General features: G+C 30.3%; 1 protein-coding gene across 2 annotated transcripts; it reads left to right on the top strand.

Annotated features, from left to right (window-relative positions):
- Positions 1-8072: 8072 nt before the first annotated feature.
- Positions 8073-15054, top strand: LOC133795416 (beta-glucosidase 47-like). 2 transcript variants are annotated; one of them, XM_062232866.1, is made up of 12 exons: positions 8073-8430; positions 8514-8580; positions 8694-8752; positions 12178-12253; positions 12995-13069; positions 13147-13234; positions 13335-13587; positions 13776-13891; positions 13981-14236; positions 14331-14433; positions 14517-14625; positions 14723-15054. In XM_062232866.1, the coding sequence occupies exons 1-12, from the start codon at positions 8296-8298 to the stop codon at positions 14925-14927; spliced, it is 1542 nt and encodes a 513-aa protein (XP_062088850.1). In that variant the 5' UTR covers positions 8073-8295; the 3' UTR covers positions 14928-15054. The 2 variants fall into 2 exon arrangements, with proteins under 2 accessions (XP_062088850.1, XP_062088851.1); XM_062232867.1 differs by having other exon boundaries at positions 14728-14868.
- The last annotated feature ends 596 nt before the right edge of the window (positions 15055-15650 follow it).

The raw sequence follows: 15650 nt of genomic DNA, 5'->3' as shown, positions 1-15650 counted from the left end.
ATATCAATTACGCATACATGTATAGAATTGTTCATATGCCTATATTTCATTTAATCTAACAAGGAGCAGTAATAGGAATACGAAAACGTTTTTGAACGTGGAAGAGAGGTGATCTCATGCAAAAATTAAGGATAAAGAATAAATTATTCAGTCTGCTAATTTGACTGATGTAAGCACGTTTTAAATATAATTTAATGAATAAAGTACAAATTATATTTAATTCAATAATTTTCCAAAATATATAGTGTGACACCACTCGTCCGACTTGGTCGGATGGCAGCGCACGCGTATGGTGGTCAAGTGTGTGAGTCTTCACCCATTCGCACAAAACTAGATACCACTTGGCACACCCTAATAACTAGCATTTGCATCTCATATACACTATTGGTAGAGTATTCCAAATACATTTGAGACTCTTTTTCCCATATCACACACCAAAATATACTTTTTCTATTTTTTTGAATAATTTACTTTTTGCAAAAATTCCAACAAGATGAGATCAATGCCGGGCTAAAAATAAAAACCTATGATGGTTTGACAAAAGGTTTGTGAAGAGCCCAGCAGGGTTGAATAAAATGGTGGAGTGGTTAAGCCAAGAGTTGAAGAAATGAATATGTTCATATTTTTTATCAGTTTTAAATTTATGTTAGGCTACGGTCATATTCTTTATTCTGGTAAGAGTTCAATTTTGTCCATAATATTTTTTATTCTTTTTTAATTTATGTAAGGTGCAAAAATAATATGACGAAAATAAAAATAAATTAGAAACCTAATAGCTCAGCCAGACAGACAGACTCCATTGATTTCCATATTTGCTGTTTTATGGAGGGTTTTAAAAAATGAAGTCAACATTTAACCAGGTCAGTCCGTAGCTTTTCAATAGAATAATAATAAGAAAATAAATTACATGCGGTTAGTCCTACCATTAGCCATATCAACGGTACAGGTGGAGGACCAACAAAATGTCCCTACAAGTGTCGACAAAATTCATGTCCCCACTGTTGAATTTTCCGAGATATATATATATATATATAATATTTTTTATAACAGAATTACAAAGCCATCAAAAAGTCAACAACATCAATTAAAAACATCTCAAATGGAGTGATGAATTGATGAATAAGTGATGCAATATAATACTTTTATATTTTGAACAAATTTGGCACAGCATAAGAACATAACTACAATAATGTTATTAAAGTACAAAAAAAAAAAAAAAATGCAAAAGAAAAAAATTAATATTTTCAATAAATATTAATGCATCATTTATGATAGTTTAATATTTTATATATATTAAATTGATCTCAAAATGTTATTTTGTTTTAGAGTACAATTTAAAATTTGTGTCACGTATCTCTTTTATATAAAAAAAATATGTAGATAACATACATTTAAAAATTATTAAAAATAAATATTTATTAATTATATTAATATAAATTCAAATATTATAAAATATCATTATTATACATAATTTTAATTTTTATTAAATATTTTATTTTTTATATTTATAAAGAAATATTTGTTTATTACTTAATGTAACTTAACTAAATATATATTCATATTAAATAATAACAAACTGTTAGAGAAAACGTATTGAGCAGCAAAAAGGCAAATGATGGCATAACAGAATGATGGGATCCCGATACATATTTGCAATTCTTTTCAATTGTTTTTGCTTTAACAAATTCTGTTATGCATTGTAACTTGTGCAATTCTGTTTTGCTACGTGTCAAGTTTGTATTAGTCATCTTTTGAGAATTGTTGTAAAGTGCCTTTTTGGCTATTTAAAGGAAATGAAATGCTCTGAACTTTTTGGGCTGATTTACACAAAATACAATATCTCTAGAACTTTATCTTGGTATCAGAGCAGCGAGGTTGCAGCTGGCCAGCCACCATGTCGACGAACCAGAGTCAGACTCCCCAAGAATCACCAGGACGAGTGAGTCCCGACGTTACCTAGAAACGCTCACGAGCTCAATCATCAATGGTTGTTCAACCTGTAGCAATATCCAGCCCCTTCAGCAATACTCTAAGTCAGCCATTTTCACTTAAATTAGACAGAAACAATTTTCCATTGTGGAAGACAATGGTCTTTACAATTATAAGAGGTCATCGCCTTGAAGGCTATCTCAACGGACAAAAACGGTGCCCATCGGAGTTCATGGAAATGAAGAAAACTGAAGAAAATGGAGAAACAATTACAGAGATGCAATCAAATCCAGACTATGAGAACTGGATTGTTCATGACCAGCTGCTTATGGGCTGGTTGTATGGATCCATGACAGAAACAATCGCCTCTGAAGTCATGGGTTGCACATCGGCCTCAACACTTTGGACTGCTTTGGAAGAGCTATATGGAGCATACTCTAAAGCAAATATGGATGATCTGCGTACAAAGCTACAAACAACTCGGAAAGGAGCTCAAACCATGACCGATTACCTTAAAATGAAGAGGATGTGGGCCGACTCTTTAGCTCTTGCAGGAGATCCTTATCCAAAAAAACATTTAATAGCAAATGTTCTTTCAGGTCTTGATATGGAATATCTATCTATTGTGCTGCTTTTAGAAAACAGATCTGATTTGTCTTGGCAGGAACTCCAGGGATCTCTCCTTAGCTTCGACAGTAAGCTTGAGCGACTAGGAGCTATTTCCCAAAATAGCAAAACAATCAGCAATTTCTCTGTCAATGTTGCACAGAAACCATACTATTCAGGAAACAGGGGTGGTTCTGGACGAGGGAACAACTACAATGCTCAAGGCCGTGGGTCTTTTTATCCAAGCAATCAACAAAGAGGAAATTCACACTTCAACCGTGGAAGAGGACGATTCGGAAGAGACAATACACGACCCACGTGCCAAGTCTGTGGGAAACTTGGACACTCAGCAGCTGTGTGTTACTATCGATATAATGACAATTATATGGGTCACACTCCCCAGAATGAGCCTCAGCAGAACTTTGACAAATCATCTCCATTGTCAGCTCTAATTGCTACACCTCAAACATTGCAAGACGACAGCTGGTATGCAGATAGTGGAGCATCCAATCACCTCACTCCAGAAGCTGATAAACTCAACAACAAAACCGACTATAATGGTAAGGAGTATATGGTCATTGGGGATGGTAGTCAACTTCAAATTGCACATATTGGAACTGGGTCCTTACGCACTTCTCACTCTATTCCTCTTGCACTTAATGATTTATTGCATGTTCCCTCCATTACAAAGAATCTTATCAGTGTTTCGAAGTTGACTAGTGACAACAATGTCTCTATTGAGTTCTTTCCTGAATTTTGTTGCGTGAAGGATCTGGAAACAAGGATGGAGGTGTTGCGAGGAACACTTGAGGATGGCCTATACCGTCTGGGTTCAACCTCACCAACGAAACAAGCCTTCTCTGTCCATTCACAAAGAGTTCCAAACGTCTCTGCCCAAAATCAGTCACAAATATCTGTAGTTAATACTTGGCATAAACGCCTTGGTCACCCCTCTAGAACAGTTTTAAATCATGTTTTGAAATTATGCAATGTTACTGTCAATGCTAATGAAACTCTCACCTTTTGTGATGCATGTCAGTTTGGCAAAGCACATGCTCTTCCATTTCCTATTTCTAATAGTCAAGCTACCCATGTTTTAGAACTCATTCACATAGATTTATGGGGACCATCCCCAGTTGCATCACACACAAATTACAGATATTATATACATTTTCTGGATGATTATAGCAGATACACTTGGTTATTCCCCTTAAAACAAAAATCAGATGCTTTAGCAGCCTTTGTCCAATTCAAATAACTTGTTGAAAATCAATTTGACAGAAAAATCAAACAACTTCGTACAGACTGGGGAGGGGAATTTCAAGCGTTTACACATCTAGTTAATGAACATGGGATTTTATTTCAACATTCTTGCCCACACACGTCTGAACAAAAAGGGAGAGCTGAACGTAAGCATAGGCACATTGTAGAAACCGGCCTAACACTTCTCGCCCAAGCTCAAATGCCCCTAAAATTTTGGTCTGATGCTTTTCAAACATCAATTTATTTAATTAATCGTCTTCCAACTCCTGTGCTTAAGGGAAAATCACCATTTCAGGTATTGTTTTCAAAACTTCCAGATTATAAATTTTTGAAAACTTTTGGGGTCTCATGTTTTCCCTGTATTCGACCATATCAAAATCACAAGTTTGATTTTCATTCTGTAAAGTGCGTTAATCTGGGTTATAGTGAAGCACACAAGGGTTATAAATGCCTTAGTCCTCATGGTCGTATATATATTACTCGGCATGTCATTTTTAATGAACATGAATTTCCGTTTGCATCTGGGTTTCTAAACACTAGGCAACCTGAACAGTTTGTTACAATGCATACTCCTCATTCATGGTTCAATTTGCCCACTGTGTCAGTTCCTCCTTCTTCCTCAAGGTCTGTACCATCTAATGTCTCTGCAGTGTCCTCTCCAAGTGTTCCAGCAGCATCACCGTCCAGCACCTCCTCTGATAGATCAGTCTCTTCTGTTCTTGGTTCGCCAATTCCGTATGATAGTGCGATCCCTGACGTCTCACCCATTACTGCGCATGAAGTATCGGATTCTCAGTCGACATTGCCACCAGCTCCCGCACCTATTGTCTCAATGCACCCCATGATTACTCGTGCGAAGGATGGTATTTTTAAACCTCTAACTTTTGTTGGTCAAGCTGCTTTCTCTGACTCATCTTTTCTTCCTGCCTCAGTCCAGAATGCCCTTCAGCATGAGGGGTGGAATCGTGCCATGGTTGATGAATTTGAGGCTCTCAAACGAAATCATACTTGGAGCTTAGTGCCGTTGTCTGATGCTCATAATATTGTTGGGTGCAAGTGGGTGTTCAAAGAGAAACTTAATGCCGATGGATCTTTTCAACGTTACAAAGTCCGATTAGTTGCCAAAGGCTTTCATCAAAGACCTGGGCTTGAGTTTGGTGAGACATTTAGTCCGGTGGTCAAGGCAGCGACTGTTCGTGTGGTTCTAACTTTAGCCGTGGCTCATGACTGGGAGGTGCGACAAGTCGATATCAATAACACGTTCTTAAACGGTGTACTTGAAGAGGATGTGTTCATGGCACAACCTCCTGGGTTTGAAGATCCTCAACGACCTGATTATGTTTGTAAGCTGCACAAATCTATTTACGGACTTAAACAGGCGCCTAGGGCCTGGTATGATCAATTGAAGACCACACTTATTCACTGGCGTTTTGTTAACTCTAAGGCAGATTCATCATTTTTTATTCTCAAGGAAACCAGTTTTGTTATTATGGTTCTAGTTTATGTTGATGATATAGTTGTGACTGGGAATATTTCAGCTGAGGTGAATACGTTTATTGCCAAATTAAACAAGAGTTTCTCACTCAAGGATCTTGGTCCACTGCATTTTTTCCTTGGAATTGAGGTGTTCAGAGACAAAACTGGTATGTACCTTTCGCAAGGTAAATACATTACAGAGTTGCTGCAGAGATTTCAGATGCTACATACCAAGCCAATCAAGACTCCTATGATTGCAGGGAAACCAATGTCTATTACAGAAGGAAGACTACTAGATAGACAGACATAATACAGAAGTTTAGTTGGAGCGCTGCAATATCTGAGTCATACAAGGCCAGATATTTCTTTTGCTGTAAATAGACTTAGCCAGTTTCTTAAACAGCCGACAGACACCCACTGGAATGCAGCAAAAAGAATTCTTCGTTACTTAAAGGGAACTTTGTATCACGGTATTCATATAGTACCTAGTGACAACCTGACTCTTGTTGGATATTCAGATGCTGATTGGGCCTGCTGTCCTGATGATCGCAGATCTGTAGCAGGCTACTGTGTGTTCCTAGGAAATTCTCTGGTTTCATGGTCCTCTAAGAAGCAAAGTGTTGTGGCATGGCCAAGTAAAGAGTCAGAATATAGATCCTTGGCTCATCTTGCAGCAGAGATGTCATGGCTTCAAGAACTTCTCACTGAACTCAGGTTCAACTGCAACTCAATACCAGTTATTTGGTGTGATAACCAAAGTGCAAGTGCCTTGGCCTTAAAACCGGGTTATCATGCAAGAACCAAGCATATTGAACTAGATGTCCATTTTGTAAGGGACAAGGTTCTGGAAAAGAAACTTGAGATTAGATACGTTCCCTCTCAAGAGCAGATTACAGATTGTCTTACAAAGAGCCTTTCACCCCCACGGTTTCAGTATTTGATTGGCAAACTCAATGTGACAATGTCACCATATCGTTTGAGGAGTGGTGTTAGAGAAAACGTATGGAGCAGCAAAAAGGCAGAGGATGGCATAACAGAATGATGGGATCCCGATACATATTTGCAATTCTTTTCAATTGTTTTTGCTTTAACAAATTCTGTTATGCATTGTAACTTGTGCAATTCTGTTTTGCTACGTGTCAAGTTTGTATTAGTCCTCTTTTGAGAATTGTTGTAAAGTGCCTTTTTGGCTATTTAAAGGAAATGAAATGCTCTGAACTTTTTGGGCTGATTTACACAAAATACAATATCTCTAGAACTTTATCTCAAACATTATAAATAAATTATATATAAGTGTCATGTGTGTAAAAATATTATGACGGTCTAACAATACATAAGAAATTATGATAACATTTATCTTCTTTCAAGAATAAAAAAGTTTCTTCTCCAATTATAAAAGTGTGATTTGAATAATATCATAAATGTTTTATATATTAAATAGTGTAGTTTATGATATAAAATGTTATCATATATATATTTTTTGAAAAACCCATAAACAATGTTTATGTTTAATTTTTCTTTTAATATGTTTATGTCATTATTTTATATATACATAATATTGTTTATTTATTTAAATATATATGACAATCATAAAAATTTAATATTTTTTTAAAAATAAAACTAAACAAATGTGCATTGCACATTGCTTGCACCTAGTCTATACATAAAAAGTGTGTAGATAACAATTTTTTTTTTGTTTTAACGACTTTTTTTTGTTAACTTTAACGAAATATTTTAAATATTTAAGAGAATATACTTTTTAAAAAATTAAAAATATATATTTATTAATTATATTAATATAAATTCAAATATATAAAATATCCTTATTATAACTAGATATTTATTAATTATATTAATATAAATTTAAAATTATTATAATAATATATAACTAGATATTTAATAAATAACAAATTAAAATATATATTTATTAATTGTATTAATATAAATTCAAATATTATAATATATTATTATTATAACTAGATATTTATTTTTATTATTATTATTATTATTATTATTATTATTATTATTATTATTATGTATAACATATAATATATGGTCTCAATTTTTATAAAAATTTTCTAGAATAAATATTTAGTAGTTATATTAATATAAATTCACATGTTATGTTATAAAATATTATTATAACAATAATATATAATACATAATAAATAAATTATATATAAGTTTCATATTTGTACATATAATATAATTGTGTAACTAAATAAGAAATTAACATAACGTTTATTTTCTATCAAGAATAAACAAGTTTCGTCTCCAATTATTGAAGTGTGATTTGAATAATATCATGAATGTTTTGTACCTTAAATATGTAATTTGTGATCTAAAAGATTATCGTATTATTTTAAAAAAAAAAACTATAACGATGTTTTGATTTAATTTTTCTTTTAATATATTTATGTTATTATTTTATATATAATATTATTTATTTTTTTAAATTTATATGATAATCATAAAAACTTAATAAAAATAATTAGTAAATTTTCTAAATAAAACTAACCAAAATAATATGCATTGCAATCGGTATATATAATATTCATGTCAAATTTATCACAATATTTAAATTTTGTTGAAAATGATTTAACAAATTTACATATTTATTTATTTATTTCCTAAAAATCCATTATACAAAAATTTAAAAGAAAAAAAACAAACAAATAGGGTGGGCAGGCATGGCCCTAGCCCGTAGATCCGTCGTTGATCACAATGTTGATGTGAATCTCTTATAGCAGTGGTACTGTATGTGAAATATCATAAGTTTCTTTCATGGAGAACAAAGGTTGTAAATATATATTTTTCTATACATATGAAACAAAATGTAGCCAATTGGAGAGCGCTCCCTAAAAGGACTGACTGTGACATGAAAACAACCCAAGCAGAAAATGACAGTATTGAAAATGTAAAAGTTAGTACTATTTTGCTATTTATGTTACATTTGTACTTTTGAAATGTAACCATTTATATGTATCTCTCTCAAAATCTTCCTCTTCTACAATAATATATATGGAGGTTTTGGTGTTACTTGGTCACTGTGTTCTTGGAATTTTTGTATACTTTTCCACCATACTCATGGTGTCGAGCTCAGTCTCATCATTCCCTAACACCTTCCTCTTTGGAACAGCGTCTTCTTCATATCAGGTTCGCTTTCCTCATCTTTTTCCACTACTAAACATTATTGGAACACATGTCTTTATAAAAGATTATGTTTGAATGGTTTATAGTACGAAGGAGCATTTCTGAGTGATGGTAAAGGCCTCAGTAACTGGGATTTTTTCACGCATAAGCCTGGTTAGATTGCTCTTATACTCTTGTTCTGTATATTAATTTGTATGTTGACTTCAACCTTTGCTCTGTGAATAGTTGTAGTACGTACTAAAGTGATATATGGGTTTTTTTGAAAGGTACTATCATTGATGGAACTACTGGAGACATCGCTGTTGATCAGTACCATCTTTATGAGGTAAGTCGAATTCTGAACCTCCAAATCGATCTACTTCTCTTCCCAAACAAGTTCATATAAATCCAGTTTTTCTTGATAATTTTTCCTATATTGTATTCCTACAAAAATTTGCAAATTATATGAACTGCTTGTTAACATGATTCTCTTTTCGTAGTTGTTTTGTTTATGTATGAAGTAATTTTTCTTAGTCCAAATTTTCAGTTGAATTTAACAATAACTTAACCAAAGGAAATTAGGAAAGAAAGAGCTAAAATAGTTGAAGCAATCACTCTTCTCCATATGATTATCGCTTCGCTTGAGTGGCGTTACTTTCTGTGGAAACCTTCCTAGTCTTTGACATAGACAGCACAGCATGGCGGTGCCCGACGAAAGTTAAACTGAAAATAAAAAAACTAGTGGTAGACGGACGCGGATCGTCTGTCCGAATTTGCTGTCTTATTCTCTGTGCACCAAATAGCAGGACGACACATGTCAATCGTCTCACACAGCAATAAGGCTTTGTTTGTCTGAAAAAACACTTTGATAACAATAAATAAAAATCAATAACTGAACCCAAATAAATAGTTTATATTTTTTTGCAACTGTGTTTTATCAAATTATTTGTTTGAATATTGTGTTTTGATAAATAATATATTAGATTCTGTATTTTGTAAAATAGTTAAAATAAAAATCTAAACTCGATTTTAGTCAAAGTTTTTTGAGTTAAAATTACAAATAATTCACCAAACTAACAATTAAAAAAAAAAAAATCATTTTGTCTAACAACCGTGTTGTTATATTCAATTTTTTTCTTCATCAAAATTGGGTTTAGAATTTTATTTGAACAATTTTACAAAACACAAGATTCAAAAAGAAATTTCTCAAAATACAAGATCCAAATAGGTAATGAGACAAAACACAAGATCCAAAAATATATAAACCCACGTACTATCCGTTCGAGATGTATAGACTATAATGCATATTAAAAATATATATATATATATATACAATCAACACACAAAAAATTACAAAATGATCATAAAAGTTTTATTTATATATTTTTGCAGATACTGTATAAAATTATATATTAAGTCCTTATTTTTTTTTCTATTTTTTTTAACGAAAATCTTGGAAAAAAAAACTCCACATCATTATTTATTCATCTAAAAAAAATTGGGAACAAGTATTAGGGATTTAATATAAAAGTTCATATAAATAAAACTTATGATTTTGTAGAATTTTGTATTCATTCCAAATATGTTTATTGTATATATATTATTTTTTTAATGTGTAGTATGCATTTATTAATTTTTTGAGTTCAGTTATTGATTTTGGGGAAGCTCAATTGGTTTTTATTTATTGTTATTGAAGTGTTTTTTCATGCAAACAAAGCCTTATTGCTGTGTGAGTCAGTTGACATGTGTCGTCCTGCTATTTGGTGGGTAGAGAATAGGACAGCAAATTGATTGAAGTTCCACAACTTGATATTGATGTACTCAAAATAATCTAGAAGTTTATAAGATTTTGTTTATTCTAAAATAGTCTAATTTAATAGTTTATTTCTTAGTCTAGTGTCTTAATTCCAATTCGCTAAATCAGATATATTGACCCTTTACTTATTGGAATTTTTAAAAATATGGCTTTTATACTATCAATGTGCAAAAATATGAGAATTATATTTTTCTTAAATTGTATGAAAAAATTTATTAAAGAAGAAGTTAAAGTATGGAAAACACAATTAGTAGCTAACTAAAATATGAAAATACCACATTTTTTTATTATAATTATGCATTTTTTATTATGAATGTAATTTTATTTATTTTTATTTTTTTATTATTTTTTCAGTTATTTTTTCTTTTTTTTCCCTTACTTATTTTTTCTTTTATTTTTTCCTTTTTCTTTTTTTTTTTCTACCAATTTTTTCTTTCATCCTTTTTTTTCTTTCAATTTTTCCATTCTTCTTTCTTCTTATTTTCATTTTTACGCATTTATTAATTTTTTTTCCTTTCATTTATATATATATATATATTTTTTTTTCATATTTTTTCAGTTTTTTTTTTCATTCTATTTTTTCTTCATTTTTGTATTTATTATTTTCCCCTTCTATTTTTTTTTTCTTTTTTCACACATATGAGATTTTTTTCTTTCTTTTTTTCTTCTTCCATTTTTTCTTTTTTTTTTTCTCAAAATTTTCTACCAATTTTTTTCATTCATTTTTTTCTTTACATTTTTCTATTATTTTTCTTCTTCTTTTCATTCTTATTTATTCATCTATTTTTTTTATTCATCATTTCTTTTTTTCATTTTTTTTTCATTTTTGTACTTATTCTTTTCTCATTCCATTTTTTTTTTCATTTTTTTCACACATATATTTTAATATTACATAATTATTTTACTATTTTTTTATTATTATCTTTTATTATTGTAATTTTTTTTTATAGTTTTTTCCACTATATGTAAAAAAAATTCAAATCAATTTTTTCAGCATTTTCTTTTTACTGTAACACTTATAGGAATACCAAAATTTGGAAAGAAAACTAATAAAAATATGAAAACATGAATGGGTAACTGATTACCTTCATGTTCTTTGTATGTATATTTCTGGAGGTAACTGGTTACCTTCACATTCTGATGTGTGTATATTTATGGTTTCTTTATGGTAACTGGTTACATATATTACTAAAATCATAATTATTTCTTCTTCATTTTTTAATGAAGTGTTCTTCCACTTTTTCTTTCAAATTTGATGTTTATTTTCATATTTAATATGAGTAACTCGTCACCCCTCTTAGGTAACTGGTTACTCATCTTATGGTAAAAAGTTACTCATCTCAGGATAACTGGTAACCACTGGTTACCCTTCCTGATGCATGTTATTTAACCTAGCTCTAAGATTTTTTTTATATAATTGTCAAAGATCAATAAAGTAACTGGTTACCTTACCTAGAATTTGAAGAAGAAAAACATACAATCTAAAAAAACGTGTTTATAATAAATAAAAAAGAATTTTAAAAACAATTCATATTACAAAAAAAAATTTGCAAAACAACCAAAGAAAAATTTAATATAAAATTAGTAATATAAAAACAATATAAAAAAAACAAATAAGTTAAAAAAATAATAATCAAATTTCAAACATACCCTTCCAAATTAATAAAACTTGATTAAGAGTAAAACTATGGCATAAACCAACTTTTATACAAAAATATGGGAAAATAAACCCATAAAAGTAAAAATTATTAAAAAAAGCCATAGATTAACTTTTTTTTTTTGAAAAAAAAACCATATTTTTGCACACTCTAATAAAAATCTCATATAAAATATAATTTCCTCTATATATATATATATATATATATATATTTTTTTTCCAAATCAAAGCTCGTCAATTGTCATTATTTCATTATGGTTCCTCGACTAGCTTAGTTTGATTCTGGAATGAAAAACAGGAAGATCTGAATCTCATGAATCATGTTGGAGTGAATAGCTACCGTTTCTCTATATCATGGGCAAGAATTTTACCCGGTACGTGTTCCCATCTCATTTCAAAAAGTTTCTTCTATGTTTTCAAGACGTTACACTTTTATATCTAATTTTTTTTAGGGAAATATACTTAATATTTTCAAAATGTTATACTTTTATACCCAAATTTTTCTTCTTCGGTAAATATACTTATTGTTTTTAAAATGTTACACTTTTATACTTATTTTTTAAAATTATTTTGAGAAATAATAAAAAAGTGATGAAGAAATATAGAATTTTATTTATTTATAAAATTTTAAATTATTTTCACTTTCAAAATAATAAAAAAAATTAAGATTAGTAAAATTAATCATAATAATTAAACTTATATTTTTTCTTTATTTTTTTTAAAAAATTTATATTTTAAATTGATGAAAATATGTAAGTTTTTAATTATTTAAATTATTTTTATTAATTTTAATAAAATATTTATTAATATTTAATTTTAAATAATTATTTTGAAAAATAATAAGAAAGACAAAATAATTAAGATCTTATATTTTCCATCACTTTCTTATTATTTATCAAAATAATAAAAAAAATAAGTATAAAAGTACAATATTTAAAAAATATTGAGTATATTTACCACAAAAAAAATTTTGTGTATAAAAGTGAAACATTTTAAATACACGGAGTATATTTAGAGAAAAAAAAGTTAGCCGCCATTTACTCCATATAATACAAATACATATGTCTCATATTCTTATATTATTCTAACATTCTCTACTCAATTCTCACACGCAGAAGGAAGATTTGGACACATAAATTGGGCTGGCATTGACTATTACAACAAACTCATTCACGCTCTTCTACATAGAGGTTTTCTAACTTCAAATATACAAACACCAATAATATTAGATTTGGTCATCTCTAGCTATAAATATATCTGCTTTCAGGGATCGAACCCTTTGTGACTTTGACTCACTACGACATCCCTCAAGAACTTGAAGAAAGATATGGAGCTTGGTTAAGTTCAGAAGTACAGTAAGTTGCAGCAAAACCCTGATCTTCTTCTTCTCCATTTGTGAATGCAACTGTATATACATACATATATAATGGCCTTATCATTATGCATATATATCAGGGAAGATTTCAAATACTACGCAGATATATGTTTTAGATCATTTGGGGACAGAGTAAAGTACTGGACAACCTTCAATGAACCCAATGTTGCAGTCATTCGAGGCTACAGGTCAGGGATGTATCCACCATCTCGTTGCTCTGGCTCCTTTGGGAATTGCAGCTATGGAGATTCTGAGAGAGAGCCTTTAACCGCTGCTCATAATGTTATCTTATCTCATGCAGCAGCTGTTGATGTATACCGAACCAAATATCAGGTGAACAATGTTCTTATAAGATTTATAAGGTTGCAACTCAAAATCGATTGGCAATGATTGAAATAATCAATGGTTTTACCAGTGTATTAATATCTTCACATATATGTTTTAGGCCATGCTCTGTAGTAAAGTCTCGTTTAAGCATCAAACTGAGTTCTTAATCTGTATAAACTGTTTTGAACACTCAGAAAATCCAAGGTGGAAGCATTGGGATTGTTATGAATGCTTTATGGTATGAGCCTTTCAGCAACTCATCTGAAGACAAGCTAGCTGTTGAGAGAGCCATATCTTTCTATATGAACTGGTATGAAATTTTTTCTGCAATACCAAAACATAAAAGGTTTTAAAATGAGGTATTTTGTGTACGAGTTTAGACAGTTCCTTCCAATGCAGGTTCTTAGACCCCATTGTGCATGGAAAATACCCTGAAGAGATGAGAGAAATTCTGGGATTGGATTTGCCTGTGTTTTCAAAACATGAAGTGGAGAAGCTTAAGAATGGAGTGGACTTTATAGGTGTAAACCACTACACTAGTTTCTACATAAAAGACTGTAAATATTCTGAGTGTGAACCAGGACCAGGAAATTCAAAAATAGAAGGATTTGCATTACGAACTCCTCAAAAGTATGGTTCTTTTATTGGAAAAGAAGTATGTAAAGCTCATCATTATCACAGATCAAATTAATTTCTTCTTTTTTTGGGGGGTTCAAAATCACTCACTTAAAAGCTTCTTGCTGATGCAGACTGAAGTTGACTGGATATATGTTTATCCTCAAGGATTGGAAAATATTATTATGTACATAAAAGAAAGGTACAACAACACACCTATGTTCATCACAGAAAACGGTGAGTATGATGATCAAGAATCTTAGAACTTGTTCTGTCTCTACTCAAAGAAACTGAAGTATCTTATGTTTTTGTCTTTGAAGGGTACGGTTACAAGGACAAACCCAATTCGAATGTAAAAGATTTATTGAGTGATGTTGAAAGAGTGGAGTACATGGCGTCCTACTTAAAGGCTTTAGCCTCTACTATCAGGTATGCTTGAAAATCTCTTAATCTAAAGTAAAGGAAGCTTTGAAAGATTTTGAGATAATAGGGAATGAAAATTTTATTTTATTTTATTTTTGGATAGAAAAGGAGCTGATGTAAGAGGCTACTTTGCATGGTCTTTGCTTGACAACTTTGAGTGGACAAGTGGATACACTCTACGTTTTGGACTCTACCATGTTGATTTTGGCAATCTCATTAGAAGAGCAAGATTTTCAGCTATTTGGTACAGAAAGTTCATTGCTAGTAAAATGAAGAAAAATTCCACTGCTCAAGTTTATTCAATGTAACATATGTAAAAATGTAACACATTAGCGAGTTTGGTACATTTATGCTGGGAAAAATCTACCGTAGTTGGAAAATTGCTGAGTGTTTGGTAAATTATAGATTTTAAAGCGTTGTGAGGTGAAAAAACAATGTTGGAGTGTTTGTTAAACTATTGATTAAAGTGTTACTAAATATTAAAAGACCAAAATAGATATCATTTATTTTATTTTGTTAAAATAAATTCACACATATTACATAGATTTTAATATAAATATTGTATCTATTTAAATATGCTAAAATTAAAATATATTTTTGATAAGACACTAATAAAATAATCATCAACAAAAATGTTATATTATATAATATACATATATAATTGTATATATATTATAACTAGGTGTATGAATAATTCTAATTATAATAATCATAGTATAATAATCTCGTTATGATATAATCACAAATATGTAAAGACTTAGGATTATGTTTGGTAAAAATTTTGTTTTTGAATTTTTTAAACACGAAAATAGAAATATTATTTTTATTTTTGTTTATTTATTTTTAAAAAATAAAAATATGTTTGGTAACTATTTTTGTTTTTGTTTTTTTTTTAAAAAAATACACTACAAAAAAAAATGTCTTTAGGGGCGATGGAAACCCAAAGTCACTGCAGATAGTCATTAGTGGCCACATGTCGCTGCTAATATTTCGACGCTAATTTCGATTATCAGCGGCGACAAAAAAGACGT

The sequence above is a fragment of the Humulus lupulus genome, chromosome 8, assembly GCF_963169125.1.
Source record: "Humulus lupulus chromosome 8, drHumLupu1.1, whole genome shotgun sequence".
Lineage (NCBI taxonomy): Eukaryota > Viridiplantae > Streptophyta > Magnoliopsida > Rosales > Cannabaceae > Humulus > Humulus lupulus.
The sequence above is the reverse complement of the archived record's forward strand: the minus strand, read 5'-3'. Positions and strand labels throughout refer to the sequence as shown.

Coding starts and splice junctions, on each gene's coding strand:
- LOC133795416 (XM_062232866.1), top strand. CDS start 8,296: ATGGAGGTTTTGGTGTTACTTGGTCACTGTGTTCTTGGAATTTTTGTA. Junction 8,581..8,693: donor TTTTTTCACGCATAAGCCTG/GTTAGATTGCTC, acceptor TTTTTTTGAAAG/GTACTATCATTGATGGAACT. Junction 14,626..14,722: donor GCTTTAGCCTCTACTATCAG/GTATGCTTGAAA, acceptor ATTTTTGGATAG/AAAAGGAGCTGATGTAAGAG.